At 31.7% G+C, this 15,802-nt stretch overlaps 1 protein-coding gene across 1 annotated transcript; it reads left to right on the top strand.

The window, feature by feature from the left end:
- Nucleotides 1–12,895: 12,895 nt before the first annotated feature.
- LOC145036672 (cytochrome P450 71AV8) lies at nt 12,896–14,835 on the top strand. Its single transcript, XM_078985139.1, has 3 exons — nt 12,896–13,092; nt 13,195–13,913; nt 14,019–14,835. Exons 1-3 carry the CDS (start codon nt 12,948–12,950, stop codon nt 14,643–14,645), a joined length of 1,491 nt encoding a protein of 496 aa, XP_078841265.1. The 5' UTR covers nt 12,896–12,947; the 3' UTR covers nt 14,646–14,835.
- The last annotated feature ends 967 nt before the right edge of the window (nt 14,836–15,802 follow it).

Raw genomic sequence — 15,802 nt, 5'->3', positions numbered from 1 at the left:
AAATCAAAACACAAGATGCTCTTGCATCTTCAAGATATAGAGTATTCACCATTATTACAAACAAGTAATATAGCTTCATTTATATTATTTACAATATTTGTTTATTATTTCAGGGATACTAAGCTTAAGATAACTTTGTGGGGTCATAATGCATACTACATGCATGATTTTCTTGCTAACAATAACAGCCTTGCTCCAGTTGTTGTTATTGTTCAATTTGCCAGGGTGAAGTTTATTAATGGTTTGTAACTATTTTTAACAAGCATAATCTAATATATATATATATATATATATATATATATATATATATATATATATATATATATATATATATATATATTATTGAATAATCAAATTTATTCTGGCAGGTCGTCCTTTTTCATCCACCTACTTTGATGTTAGTAGGGTTTTCATAAACAATGATATCGATGAAATTACAATCTACAAAAACAAGTATTTTCATTTAGAATTTCCTATGTATTATCAGATTTATTTATTTCATACTATAATAAATTTAAATCATTTCTTTGTTGTAAATGAACAGATTGGTCTCTGAAAATGGACAACAACTGTCATCAAGTGGAATTAAAATGATTGCATCAAAACAAGACACAGAACATGATGACTTTCTGAAAAATCATTTGTTTTCTAACATTGAAGACTTGTTTGAACCTTTGGAGGTACTTTACATTATTTTTAAAATTGTTAGTTTAATGCACTTATGTTTTTAAATTTTAAATGTTTTTTCATATTTAGAGTATATTGTTATAACTAAACTAAAATACACTTTCGCAAAATAACATTTATTAACAATGAGCATTATTTTAATATCCAGGAAAAGACAGTCATTATTGTTGGTACTGTTAAGGGAATACATCAAAATATACGTTGGTATTACCTTGCTTGTAGCAACTGCAAAAAGTCAGCAAAAGAAAAAGAGTCTTCAACTGATAAGGTTGATGGTTCTCATGAAGTGGCCGAAATCGTTACTTATGAATGTGCTAATCTTAAATGCAAAAATATCAAAATTTCGGTTATTCCAAGGTATTAGATATTAATTTTATATAATAATAATATATGTTTATCATAATTGTCTAATATAATATAATTTTATACTTTATTTAGATTTAAAATCCCACTTCGGATTCAAGACAACACAGGAACATTGACTTTAACTTTATTTGACCAAGAAGCAAAGAAGTTGTTCAAATACACAGCTAAAGAGTTGTATGATAAAAACAAGAAGGTATTATTTTATATTTTAACTTGGCATCAGTTTGGATTTTTTTCAAAAGGTGTTTACAATTGTGTTGGCCTAAAACTTGGCATTATATATTTTACATACAAATTTTCTAATGATATTTATTTACATTTTAGCTTGGCAACAATTTGGAATTGTATCCAATGGAGTTGAAAGTTGTGTTGGGCAGAAAGTTGGCAATTAAGATTGATATCACACGTTACAATGTCGATAATAAAAGTAATCTTTATGGGATATCAAGATTAACCGAGAATGCAGACATAATTGATGAATTGGAAAAAAATAATCTTACTCCACAGGTTTTTTTCAACAATTATATTTTGTTTTTTAACACATTGACCCAACAATATCTGACTCAATATCATTTGTTTTCATCTTGTGATGCAGCCTGCTAATTCTGATTCATTCTTGATTGGTTATTCAGATGTTGGTTCTCATGACACCAAAGTTCTCAAGGTTTTAGTTTTTAAAATATATTTCTCAAATATTTTGTTTTAATTTATAACAACTAACTAAATATTTTTTTAGGATTCTTTTTCACAGACCGTTGAAAATTTAACTCCATGTGCTAGGGACAAGTCAACTGCAACAAGTCCTATAAAATTCATTTCTACACCAATTGAGTTGAAAAGAAACCTTGCTACATGCATAGATATTGATGAAATGGAGAATTTGTCTACTTCTAAAAATCCAAGACTGTCACCACCAGATGAACAACCAACTCCTCTTTTGGTACCCAAGAAAGAAAAGTAAATGCATTTTACTTCGACAAACAATCTTACTTCGTGTTTAATTTTGATTTCGCATCATAGACTCCTAAGACGTTTACGTTTTTATCTTTCTTGGTTTTGAATGTTTTTTTTTGGGATTTCATGGTTGTCATTTTTGTTTCTTGAAAGTACATTCGGACCATTGGGTTTTTTTGTAGTCCTATAATTTGGTTTGCCATGTTATTTTGTTTTTCCTACAACTTATTTTAAACTACATTGCTTTATTCCCACAAAATCTTGAAGAATTACATTCATATGTGTAATTATGCAGTTACTTATATGTTTCATTTTACATATCAATTTATTTGACATACCACTTTATTTTACCTAAATGTACTTCTGTATTTACACTATCTCTGTAATTAACTAACTTATTTACCCCTAATCAACTTAAACACATAATAACACGTGAACTGCATTTGACTCCAATATTGAACAAATCACATTTCACAGTCCTTCTTGACTTCGCATTTTTCTTCACGAATCGTCCCTCAATCAATAACCCAATTAACCCAATTGCTAATCGAAAATCAAAACTTATCTGTTTTCATATGCGAACCCAACTGATTGGCTTTTCAAAATCAAATTCGCAACTCCAAATCGTTCGATTATTCGTCCCAATTCCAAATAACAGATCCTTCGTATGATTCATTTAATAACCAAGGCTTCTTTTACTTCAAAATGACCATATTGCCCCTAACTTGATAAGTATTTCATATATCGCAATTAACAATTAAGACAAATCAATCAATCAATCAATTTGTATAAGAAAAATGCGAAATTCTTAGCTTTCTTCCCCAATTCACATTCTACTGTAAAATTCACATTCTTCATTCACCCTCTTTCTTCGCATGTTCCAGTCATTTTTTTTTAGTTCATTCGCATTTAAGTTGTTTGTCTCACCAAATACGAAATGAATATTAACCATAATCACCTTCGTATCTTTAACCCCAATCCATACAACCTCATATGCGAAACCCAATTTTGATTTGTATTACCAAATGCGAACATTTTTGCTTTTACACGTGAACTGCATTTGACTCCAATATTGAACAAATCACATTTCACAGTCCTTCTTGACTTTGCATTTTTCTTCACGAATCGTCCCTCAATCAATAAACCAATTAACCCAATTGCTAATCCAAAATCAAAACTTCTGTTTTATATGCGAACCCAACTGATTGGCTTTTCAAAATCAAATTCGCAACTCCAAATGGTTCGATTATTCGCCCCAATTCCAAAATCAAATAACAGATCCTTCGTATGATTCATTTAATAACCAAGGCTTCTTTTACTTCAAAATGACCATATTGCCCCTAACTTGATAAGTATTTCATATATCGCAATTAACAATTAAGACAAATCAATCAATCAATCAATTTGTATAAGAAAAATGCGAAATTCTTAGCTTTCTTCCCCAATTCGCATTCTACTGTAAAATTCACATTCTTCATTCACCCTCTTTCTTCGCATGTTCCAGTCATTTTTTTTTAGTTCATTCGCATTTGAGTTGTTTGTCTCACCAAATACGAAATGAATATTAACCATAATCACCTTCGTATCTTTAACCCCAATCCATACAACCTCATATGCGAAACCCAATTTTGATTTGTATTACCAAATGCGAACATTTTTGCTTTTACACGTGAACTGCATTTGACTCCAATATTGAACAAATCACATTTCACAGTCCTTCTTGACTTCGCATTTTTCTTCACGAATCGTCCCTCAATCAATAAACCAATTAACCCAATTGCTAATCCAAAATCAAAACTTCTGTTTTATATGCGAACCCAACTGATTGGCTTTTCAAAATCAAATTCGCAACTCCAAATGGTTCGATTATTCGCCCTAATTCCAAAATCAAATAACAGATCCTTCGTATGATTCATTTAATAACCAAGGCTTATTTTACTTCAAAATGACGATATTGCCCCTAAATTGATAAGTATTTCATATATCGCAATTAACAATTAAGACAAATCAATCAATCAATCAATTTGTATAATAAAAATGCGAAATTCTTAGCTTTCTTCCCCAATTCGCATTCTACTGTAAAATTCACATTCTTCATTCACCCTCTTTCTTCGCATGTTCCAGTCATTTTTTTTTAGTTCATTCGCATTTGAGTTGTTTGTCTCACCAAATACGAAATGAATATTAACCATAATCACCTTCGCATCTTTAACCCCAATCCATACAACCTCATATGCGAAACCCAATTTTGACTTGTATTACCAAATGCGAACATTTTTGCTTTTACACGTGAACTGCATTTGACTCCAATAATGAATATTAACCATAATCACCTTCGCATCTTTATGTTGATTATTTTAAACATGGAACATTTATGTCTATTATTTATAATAACTATTATTTTTGTCACGATAAATATGTTATTTTTAATAAATAATCAATAACCAATTGTAAACAAAATTTATATCTTTGATTCTCTAAAATTAATTCATACATTTTTGTAATGGTTGCAACATATTTACTTATCTTCTGTAAATAACCTATATTCAACCAACTATTTCCTAATATTCTATACTCCTTTTTTAGATGAAATTTGAATATTAAACTAATTTTTAGTTGTAATCTTTTAAATTCCAAAAAATCAGGAAGAAAATTATATCTAATAAAGATCCAACAACAATAAAATCATATAATCGTAATCTTTTTCCAATATTCAAGCATATAACTTTAACTCAAAACGTGAAATCCAAAATTTTGAAACACCTCATTCGTCTTCTTAATGTTCAATTGTTTCTGCGATTTTTTTTTTCATTAAGCTTACATCAAACTGCTTCGTTAAAGTTGTAATGCTCATTCCAGTTCTACATGCAAGATTTCCATATCCATATGTCAGGTTAGTATTATCAGTTTAGATCACTTTGTTTTCTCTATGAATTTATGGTTGAAATTTACAACAATAATCAATATGCTGGAATAGATGTTTTTCTAATTGTAAAAATATAATCTTGAATAGATACATAAGATCAATAAGCAATTTATAATCATCACGATTATCGTGTATCACTCAATTTTACCTTCATTGATTCCATGGAGATCTAGGGTTTTAACCCCTGATATCATCCGAACCCACGATTGGTTGAAATTGGGGAAACAGTAGATTTAAATCGAATAAACCCTAGGTTGGAAATGAGGATGATGAGTCATGATGCTAACATTTTAATAAACAAATTAATAAAGGTAACTTTTTAAATACATTTACTTTATTATCATTATTTATTTAATTCTAACTAACTTCAATTGTATTATATAAACATATTATGTACATAATTTCACATTTCATTTCCTAACCTATGTCTTCTTATGCAGAAAACAACAGTAACATGTACCACATGCAGGCCAAAGAGAAAAGAAGACAAAGAAAAATATATTTGGAAAATAAAAGATCGAAGAAAATAAAAACAATACCAAACGTTCCAAGTATATCATTACAACATCTCTTCGAAAAAACCATTAACTATAACCGTATTAGTATTTTATATTCCATCTTTTACTATTATATAGTTGAATACATATATTTACAAGTTTTATAAGTTATTTCTATTTGCAGATCAATCAACCAACATTGTTCGTCAAACTCAAAATGTCAATTCATTTACAACACCTGCAAAGCATAACACAACCATACAATACTGACCTTCATTTACAGATGTTAGAACTCCATTTTCTAACATTACAAATGTTATAAATCCGTTATGTAACATTACGAATGGTAATTATTTATGGTTTTTAAAATATACTATTATCCATTATGTAAATATTTATTTATTTAGTTAACTATTTTATTTTTATTTTATTCAGATAACATTGGTTTCGATAAATATATCACTTCCAAGTTAGCAAAGAAAAGACAGTACCATGTACTTTCAAATGATATGACATCAAAAAATGCATCTACAGTAACAACTTCTTCATCATCAATCAAGTTAAATCCAGGATGTCATAAATTAAAAACGAAGACAAGACATTTATCCTCTATCCCATTGATTGATTTGACAGAAGATGTAGAAAATATACATCAAGTGAACAATGAAAATTGTATAGTTGGTATCTCAAATGGTAATGAAAAAATAAAATCCATTTTACATTTCAGATACTATGTTCTATATAATTATAAAATTCATTGATATTTTATTCAATGCTTTTATTTTACAGAATATTTGGATCATGGTGATCAAGATGTTGTATGTCAAACATGTCGTGCAAAGTTATGGAGAAATGAATCCATTAGAGGTAAAGAAAATGGGAACACGGATTATTCATTATGTTGTGGTTACGACAAAGTTCAACTTCCAGACTTAAAGAATGCACCCCCTACTTATGAAAGAATGTTTCGAAATATGGATTCAAAAAGCAAACACTTCATGAAAAACATTCGACGTTACAATTCAATGTTTTCTTTCACGTCGATGGGTGGTAAAATTGACTCTTCAATCAATAGAGGAAACGCTCCTTACATTTTCAGATTGGGTGGTCAAAATTATCATAGTATTGGAAGTCTTTTGCCAGCAAAAGGATCGGAACCAAAATTCTCTCAGTTATACATTTATGACACTGACAACGAAATTACAAATAGACAAAGATCCTTCGTAGGGACGGATTAAAATTGTTAATTTTAGATAAGGATGGTAGTCTCACAAATAAAACTTCTAATGTCGTTTATAAGGAAGTTTTTGGGAATTTATAAACAATGCTTTTCTACCATCTTTTATTTACTTTTCTACCATCTTTTATTTACTTTTCTTATATCGTACTTCATCTATCATATTAATTAATTAATTTTTACAACTTTATTGTATTTGACTTATTCATATTAATGCTAATATCACTATTCTTCATTTTTTCTAAACTTTCATATCTTTTTTTTGTTACAAATTAAAAACTATAATTATATTTCAATTTATCACCGTGGATTTCCACGGATTTAAAAATATATAACTAAGGGTTTAGCCGTCTATCATTTAAATAGCATTTCCATTTTATACTCATTTACATAAGCTTTAGCATTGTGTAATCGTCCGTGAAATAAAAAATAGTGTCTTTATATCGATTGTACGTAGTAATATCATAAATGTTTATTCTCTCTCTCTCTCTCTCTCTCTCTCTCTCTCTCTCTCTCTCTCTCTCTCTCTCTCTCTCTCTCTAAACTTGTCAAATCACATGGAATTATTATCATCTTTTCATTCCAATACTTTCCACAACCATTTTTATATGAAATAATTAAAAGACAAAATTACTTAAATGGTCTGCAAAAACGTACCAGATTTTTACGTTGTGTGATACATTGTGTGAATTTATTGTGTGGATGGTCCATCAGTTTGAAAAATATTGCATGTATGGTCATTTTGGTTAACATCCTTAATACAACACGTTTTTGTTGTAAACGGACAAATGTACTCTTTGTCTTTTATTTTTCTTTGAATAATTTATAGTTAAAAAAGAAAAAAATACAAAGGATATATATGTTATGATCCTTATACTTAAAAGACATACATTTCGTGACATGTGAATTTTTATGAAAACGTGGTTTCCATTCCATCACATTTGTTACAATAATCAAAAACAAAAACAAGTTCATTTTTTACCATCGCTTTTTTGGTTACTTCACCAATATAAGCTATAGTTGTTGGTATTCGCCAATACAAGATCTAATTGAAAGTTTATCTCATGAAAATTTCCCTTGTCATCCACTTCTCATTCTACATCCAATATTACAACACACATTATTAGTGCATCATATCTAATGACAATTCAAAATCTTGACATTACTTGACAACCAAAGTCTCAAAATGACAAGTTTATTTATCAAAGTCAACTTTGTCCGACTATTGATCCTTCTACATTCAATCAAGCTAAAAGATATCTAACGTGGTGGGAAGCAATTAAAGGTGGAATCGATGCTCTTAAAGAAATCCGAACTCAAGTTTTAGTTCGAAGACGGGTGAACAACTGTATCTATAAATTCAAGCACAATTCTAATGGTTTAGTTAGTCACTTTAAAGCTTGTTTTTTTTTTTTTTTTTTTTTCTTCTGCCAAATAGGTTCTCAGAACGAAGACATGTTGCTAACCTTCTACTATTCGACTTGTCATCTCGATTACAGTTCATGTGGATAGAAACATCAACAAATTGATGTCAACAATGCATTTTTCTTATGGAAACAGTGTTTATGAATCAACATATTGGATTTGTTAATTAAACTCTTCAAACTCGTATGATTTTTATCTCAAAAAGTGCTTATGGAGTCAAACATGCTCCTCGAGCGTGCTCTATAATCAACGGTGTTGTCTTTTGAATTCACTAAATGTGTTTCATATACATCTATCTTTGTAAGTTGTGCACCTTTTTATGTCACATATGTTGTTGTTTATGTGGATGATAATATCATTATGGGAAGTTCAATAAACTATATTGATGAATTAGTTCAAAAACTTAATTCACAATTTAATATTAAAGATTTAGGACAACTTAATTATTTTCTTTGGATCGTAGTCACATCAATCATGATGGTGAACATCTATCTCAATAAAATATATTTTTGATTTGTTAAAATGCACTGGTATGACACCATGTAAACCTCTTGCTTCTCCGATATGTACCGGTCAACAATTATCTTGATATTCTAATACACAGTGGCAAATTTAGGGGTTCGCACCGGCAACGCCTAAATTTTCCGGCCGCAGTGGAGAAATTTTCGAAAATTTTTAAAATTTTTATTTTTTCTACTATGGTGCAACCCATAATCTTCTCGTGCAACCCCTACTATGAAATCCTGCATCTGTCCCTGCTAATACACCATTAAATGGTGGGTTTATATATCAAAGTATCATTGGATTGTGGCTTGACCCAAAATCACATATGCTATAAGCAAAGCTTCATAATTTCTCAAACAACCGACTGATAAACAAATTGTTGTGTAGTGAATAATATGTTATCTTAGAGGTACATCTTCGCATGGCCTTATGATAAGTCGTTTTCCATGTCTTTATATGCGTATTCCGATATGGATTGGAGTGGTTATTGTATGTTCCTTGGCCTAAATCTTATTAATTAGTATTTGGAGAACCAAAACATGGTTACAAGATCGAATACGAAGGTTGACTATTGTTCTCTTGTACTTGTCGTTGTTAAAGTTAGGTGGGTTCTTTCTTTACTTCATACGAGTTAAAGTTTTCATTGTTTTGTTCATCCAATCTTTGGTTTAACAACATTGGAGCCACCTATTTTGCAACAAATCCCATTTTTCATCAAAGATCCAAACATATCGATAAAGACATACATTTAGTTCGTGATATGGTTTTAAATGATAGTCTTATCATTTGGGTCTCAACTTATATACATTCTTATGAAAGGTTTAGAAGCTCCTTATTTCCAACTACTCCGTTCCAAACTTCACATCCTTCTAAATGTTTCGCTTGAGGGTGAATGTTAACATAAAGTTAGAGTCGGTAACATAGAGTCGGTCGGTGGTCAAAATTAGTTACAGTTGGTTAGAGGTTGTTAACTAAAACTCTAAGCATTATTCTAACAATGATACATTTCATTCACATCAAATGATAGTTTTCATCTAAAAAACACAACCAAAATTGTCAACAACACATCTATATTTTCCTCCAGCATGATACAATATTTAAGTTTATTCCTATAAAGGGTAAATATTCAAAATTATATAACTTTTGGACATTAAGGCTTGTTTCTTTTTCTACAAAAGTACTTTTTGAGCATTTTTCTCTTTTGACTGGTAGACATTTCGTAAGTGCACGTCTTCTTCCGCAAACTTGAAAAAAAACAAAAGACATTTAACCACTTCCAAAACAAACAACATCTAAGTGTGGTATGTGAAAAAATAACCATGAACCGACACAACATTTTGGAGGGCCATCCATATGCACGGGCGAACCAACATTGGGGCAATGGGGGCAGCTGCCCCCATAACAAAAAATAATAATAACTAAAAAAATATGTTTTTTTTTTCAAAAAATAATATACTTTGAGCCCGACAAAATATTATATTTTGACTCTTCAAAATTTTTTTGGCACCATAAAAAAATTAAAGTTCTTTTTGCTATGTTTCCGATATATTCCGAGGTCTGCCCATGTACGTATATATAATTCGACTGCCTGATAATGAAGCTTGTTTAGTGGCGGATTTGTCAAGAAAGAAGGTGAAGCTATGCGATATTCTATATCTCTATCAATGTTGAAAGAGAAAAATCTAGAAAACTTATATATACAAAAAAAAAAAAAAAAAAAAAACATATACAATACATGACATAAAATAGAATCAAATGAGTTGGATGATTTATTCTTCACTCATCCAACATCATTAGAATTACGACTTATAATATAATTTGATTGATGTTTTAAAAATACCAATGTCTCTGTAAGAAATATTAGGGTTTATAGTGGGGATCTGGATACCAACTTGGATCGTGAGAACACTTTCTGAACTGATATTTCTACTCTATGCCTGGGTTGTATGAAATTCAGTCTAGGATAATCCAAGTGGACACTGATGATTGTAGGCACATAAATCGTAAGCCAATTCGCTAGAGAGATTCTGTGAGAGTTTGATGAAAATGAGAGCTAAGATTCGTAACCCTCTTCTGAGAGTGAAGAGTCGTTTATATATTAAACGAGATTAGGGTTTTATTAGGGTTGGGCCGTCATTAGTTGCTTTGGAAGCAAGACATGATAATCTGGGTTTAATGAGGATTTAGGGTTACCATAACTAACAAGTTTCATTAGTTTTACTATAATCACCCTCAAGAAATTGAATTTTCCGCTAGGGATGCTGCCCCTAGACCCCGCCAAAGGGGTACTGCCCCTTTGGAAAACCCAAACCCAGGGGCACTGCCCCTGGACCCCCGACTAGTTGTCGAACTGACTTCTAATTTGATCATATACATGTGTGCACTCCGCACCAACCTGTACATATATTAAAGTACAAATTAAGAAGCCCCTTAGCTCACATGTTAGTTCCAGTTACATAAAATGACAAGGTGACACCAAAATCAAAACAAATCTCTTTTCTTATTTAGAGAAAAATTGAAAATCAATAGCATCGTTTCTATATATTAAAATCTAATTAAGGGTGAACATGGGTCAGTTTACGTAAAACCGAACCCAAACCCATAGTATCGTTTCTATATATTAAAATCTAGCCTAACACCCAAATCGATGAGTTCGGTTTCAGGTTTAATCCCAAACCAAATCACAACCCAAGTTTTAAATCTTGCAAATCATTATATAGAGGTTGATGTTGTATGCATTGACCGATGTAAGAATCCTCATACACTATATAAGAGATGTAGATGGTGTAAGTTGTATGCAATGGGTGATGTAGGATAACTATAGTTGCTATCATATAAAAAATGAAGATTGATAGAAGGGGGAGTTAGAATCCTCATACACTATATAAGAGATGTAGATGGTGTAAGTTGTATGCAATGGGTGATGTAGGACAACTATAGTTGCTATCATATAAAAAATGAAGATTGAGAGAAGGGGGAGTTAGAAAGATTCGAATGCGAGAACTCTTGTAGCAATGTCCATTGTTTTACCAACCTAACCAAGCTGGTACTTGTGTTTTATTTACATTGATTTAAATATAATATTTATGCGGTTTTAATGTATTCTATAAACTTCGGTTCGATTCAAATTTTCTCGATTTCTTATATTTACGAAACCGAACCGAAACAAAAAAATTTCGGTTTTTGAAAAACCAAAATTCAACCCATCGGTTTATGCTTTGGTTTTTGTTTCAGTGCCATCGGTTTTTGTCGTTTTTCGGTTTTAAGTTTGGGGTTTGCTCACCCCTATCAGGGTGTGTGTGTGTCTTACTCTCTCTCTCTCTCTCTCTCTATATATATATATATATATATATATATATACACACACACACACACACACACACACACGTGCGCACCCACTAATCTCTTCCTAAATCTACATCTTTTTCCAAAAGAGGATTTGAAGTTTGAACTTCAACTTTTGGTTGAATAACACTTCTCCTAGACTTTTAGACCAGAAATCCTTTGATTGATGTTATTTGTATATATTAAAAATAACTAAAAGCGAAGAAAGAAATAACATTTGGAATGGAATTTTGAAACGAATTCGTAAATTATATATATATATATATATATATATATATATATATATATATATATATATATATATATATATATATATAATAAAATTAGCTATTTGTATATATTAAAAATAATTAAAAACAAACAAAGAAATAACAATTGTAATGCAATTTTGAAAGGAATTGGAAAATTATAACAATATTATATATAAATATAATCAAAGTAGTTGACACCATTTATCAGTTTTAGGATCTTAGTATTACAATTACCTAAGTGTATTTACTTATTTATTTATTTTAACGGTAAATCTTACACCTTAAATCTACCTATGTTTACAATGAAACTTGAACCCTTAATCTTAAAGAATGAGGGTAACATCGAATACCCCTAGATAGAATTCAATAAGTGAAATTAATATTAATATAATATAACAATAAAAAAATAATAGGAGGGGGGAGTTAGAGACATGGAGTAGATAAGGGTAAATGGATAGAACCACCGTTAAACAATTGAAATCCGACAAATGTTCTGGGGAGTTTATGGACTGACGGCGAGTCAGGGCAAGTCAACTATGGTATGTTAAGAATATTAGTATTCCACATATAAAGCCAATACGGAGGTCGATGATGGCTATCTACTTTCGCAGCTTCTAGGAATCACCGATCCAGTGGCACAATTAAAAGGTAAAACAACATCAACAGCATACCAATCATCTCTATATAAGAGCGTGGCATTTATAGACTCAAAATAATTTCAAAACTCATCAACTTTTCTTCATTAATTTCCAACAATGGAGATTTCTGTCACCACTACCCTTGGCGTAGCCGTCATCATCTTCATCCTTTTCAAGTTAGTAACAAGCCCCAAGTCAAAGAAAAACCTGCTTCCAGAGCCATGGAGACTACCAATAATCGGACACATGCATCATCTGATAGGTATGTTATATGTTATCTTGTTTGAATGTCTTTATGAACTCTCTTGATTTCATTACTTTTTGCGTAGAACTTTTTCCCTGGCTAATAAAACCGTCATGATAGGTACGATGCCACATCGTGGTGTCATGGAGTTAGCAAGGAAACATGGATCTCTCATGCATCTACAACTAGGAGAAGTGTCCACTATCGTGGTCTCATCCCCACGTTGGGCAAAAGAGGTTCTGACAACGTATGATATTACTTTTGCAAACAGACCGGAGACTTTAACCGGTGAGATTGTTGCATACCACAATACCGATATTGTCCTTGCTCCCTATGGTGAATACTGGAGGCAGTTGCGAAAGCTTTGCACCTTGGAGCTTTTGAGTAACAAGAAAGTGAAGTCCTTTCAATCCCTTCGTGAGGAGGAGTGTTGGAATCTGGTTAAGCATATACGATCCACTGGGCAGGGATCACCAATCAATCTTTCAGAAAACATTTTCAAGATGATTGCTACCATACTTAGTAGGGCAGCGTTTGGTAAAGGAATAAAAGACCAAATGAAATTTACCGAATTAGTAAAAGAAATACTAAGGTTGACTGGAGGTTTTGATGTGGCGGATATCTTTCCTTCCAAAAAGTTACTTCACCACCTTTCAGGGAAGAGAGCTAAGTTAACCAACATACACAATAAGCTTGACAGTTTGATCAACAATATCATCTCCGAGCACCCTGGAAATCGTACAAGCTCATCACAGGAGACTCTACTTGATGTTCTGTTAAGACTGAAAGAAAGCGCTGAGTTTCCATTGACAGCTGACAATGTCAAAGCAGTCATTCTGGTATGTACTTGTAGCATATCTCCAGATGCGTAGTAATCTTTATTATTTTCATTGTACTCTTTGGTTAGATGTCTTTAAACTGACAGATGTGATTAAATGATGCAGGATATGTTTGGAGCTGGAACAGATACATCATCAGCCACAATTGAATGGGCAATCTCTGAATTGATAAGGTGTCCAAGAGCGATGGAGAAAGTTCAAGCAGAACTAAGGCAAGCACTAAATGGAAAGGAAAGGATCCAAGAGGAAGATATACAAGAACTAAACTACCTAAAGCTAGTGATCAAAGAAACATTGAGGTTGCACCCACCACTACCGTTGGTTATGCCTAGAGAGTGTAGGGAACCATGTGTGTTGGGGGGATACGACATACCAAGCAAGACAAAACTTATTGTCAATGTGTTTGCTATAAACAGGGATCCTGAATACTGGAAAGATGCTGAAACTTTCATGCCAGAGAGATTCGAAAAGAGCTCCATCACTGTAATGGGTTCAGAGTATGAGTATCTCCCGTTTGGTGCAGGAAGGAGAATGTGTCCTGGAGCTGCCCTTGGTCTAGCCAACGTGGAACTTCCTTTGGCTCATATACTTTACTACTTCAATTGGAAGCTCCCCGATGGCAAAGCATTTGAAGATTTGGACATGACTGAGAGCTTTGGAGCCACTGTCCAAAGAAAGACCGAGTTGTTACTAGTTCCAACGGATTTCCAAACACTTAAGGCATCTACATAATGACATTCATTTAAATATAGTAGAATTGATCCACAATCCATTAATTCGTTCTTTACTGGGGGCACATCTTGATCAATTGACAACTTTGAAGGATTTAATGCTGATGTATTTCATTCTTGTGTGTTGCCATTTTCTTGTATTCTACCCAATTATATATAAAATCATGTGTTTATATTTTATTTTTACATAATCTGCAAATTTGGTCTCTAGGTTTGCGGATAAAATTCAAAAAGATTCCAATTTATACTGCGAGTCCAAAACATGCAAGATATTTTTTTCCGGATAAGGTTCTGTTAAACTTAAATAGATCATTACATCATTTTAATTTGATTATTATATATTTTGTAAGATTTATTTAATATTTTATTAATTAAAAAAATAAAAAAGATGGACACCTACCAAACCCCACCCACCCCTACGCTTAAAAAAAGGCAAATATCAAAAGGGTATAATGTTCATTTTATATTATTGATACGAGAACCAATGATAAAAATTCCCCATATATGATATATAATAAGTTAAAGTGTTTATAAAATAAGTGGATAATACACAAGGGCAAAAGTGAAAGGAAAATGAAAGTTGTAAATTTCACATAAATGATAAAGTAGCCAACTTTAAGGCTACAAAACCATGTCTTAAAAACAAGAAAATGAGTAAGGGCAAAAGAGTACTTTGTGTTGGACATAATAAGAAAATGAAATAAAAAGAACCACCTCAATTCAAACTTTATTGAAGATAATATAAGTGTACAGAGTTGGACAAAAGTGATGAAAAAGCTTATGGAAATTTTAACAACTTTAAGTATCCACGTTTAGAGCTAGAGGTGCACACCAAAACCTGATCACTGTATGGATATGGTCTGATTCGAAAACCGAATTTGGTTAAAAACGACTTTTATCCATATCGAATTGTTTTGGATCGTCAACCGGATTCAGACCAAATCCTAATCCTATGGGCAAAATCAGATTTGATACTGGATCGCAAACCGAATTTATTAAAAAGTGGGTCCAAATCCTACCATAAATCCAGTAAGACCTACCAAAAATCAGATCAAATCGGACTTCGATCGGATCCGAATCAAATTTTGGTTGGATCGGATTTGGATTGAAGGATTGGGCATTTGTGAACCTCTATTTGGAGCTTTATAACTCAAGACC

This window comes from Lactuca saligna, chromosome 3, assembly GCF_052625555.1.
Source record: "Lactuca saligna cultivar CGN05327 chromosome 3, ASM5262555v1, whole genome shotgun sequence".
Classification (NCBI taxonomy): domain Eukaryota; kingdom Viridiplantae; phylum Streptophyta; class Magnoliopsida; order Asterales; family Asteraceae; genus Lactuca; species Lactuca saligna.
The sequence above is the reverse complement of the archived record's forward strand: the minus strand, read 5'-3'. Positions and strand labels throughout refer to the sequence as shown.

Bases quoted from the DNA above. Each gene is read 5' to 3' on its own strand.
- LOC145036672 (XM_078985139.1), top strand. From the start codon at position 12,948: ATGGAGATTTCTGTCACCACTACCCTTGGCGTAGCCGTCATCATCTTC. The intron at 13,093-13,194 runs GTATGTTATATG...CCGTCATGATAG, and splicing joins ACACATGCATCATCTGATAG to GTACGATGCCACATCGTGGT. The intron at 13,914-14,018 runs GTATGTACTTGT...TAAATGATGCAG, and splicing joins ATGTCAAAGCAGTCATTCTG to GATATGTTTGGAGCTGGAAC.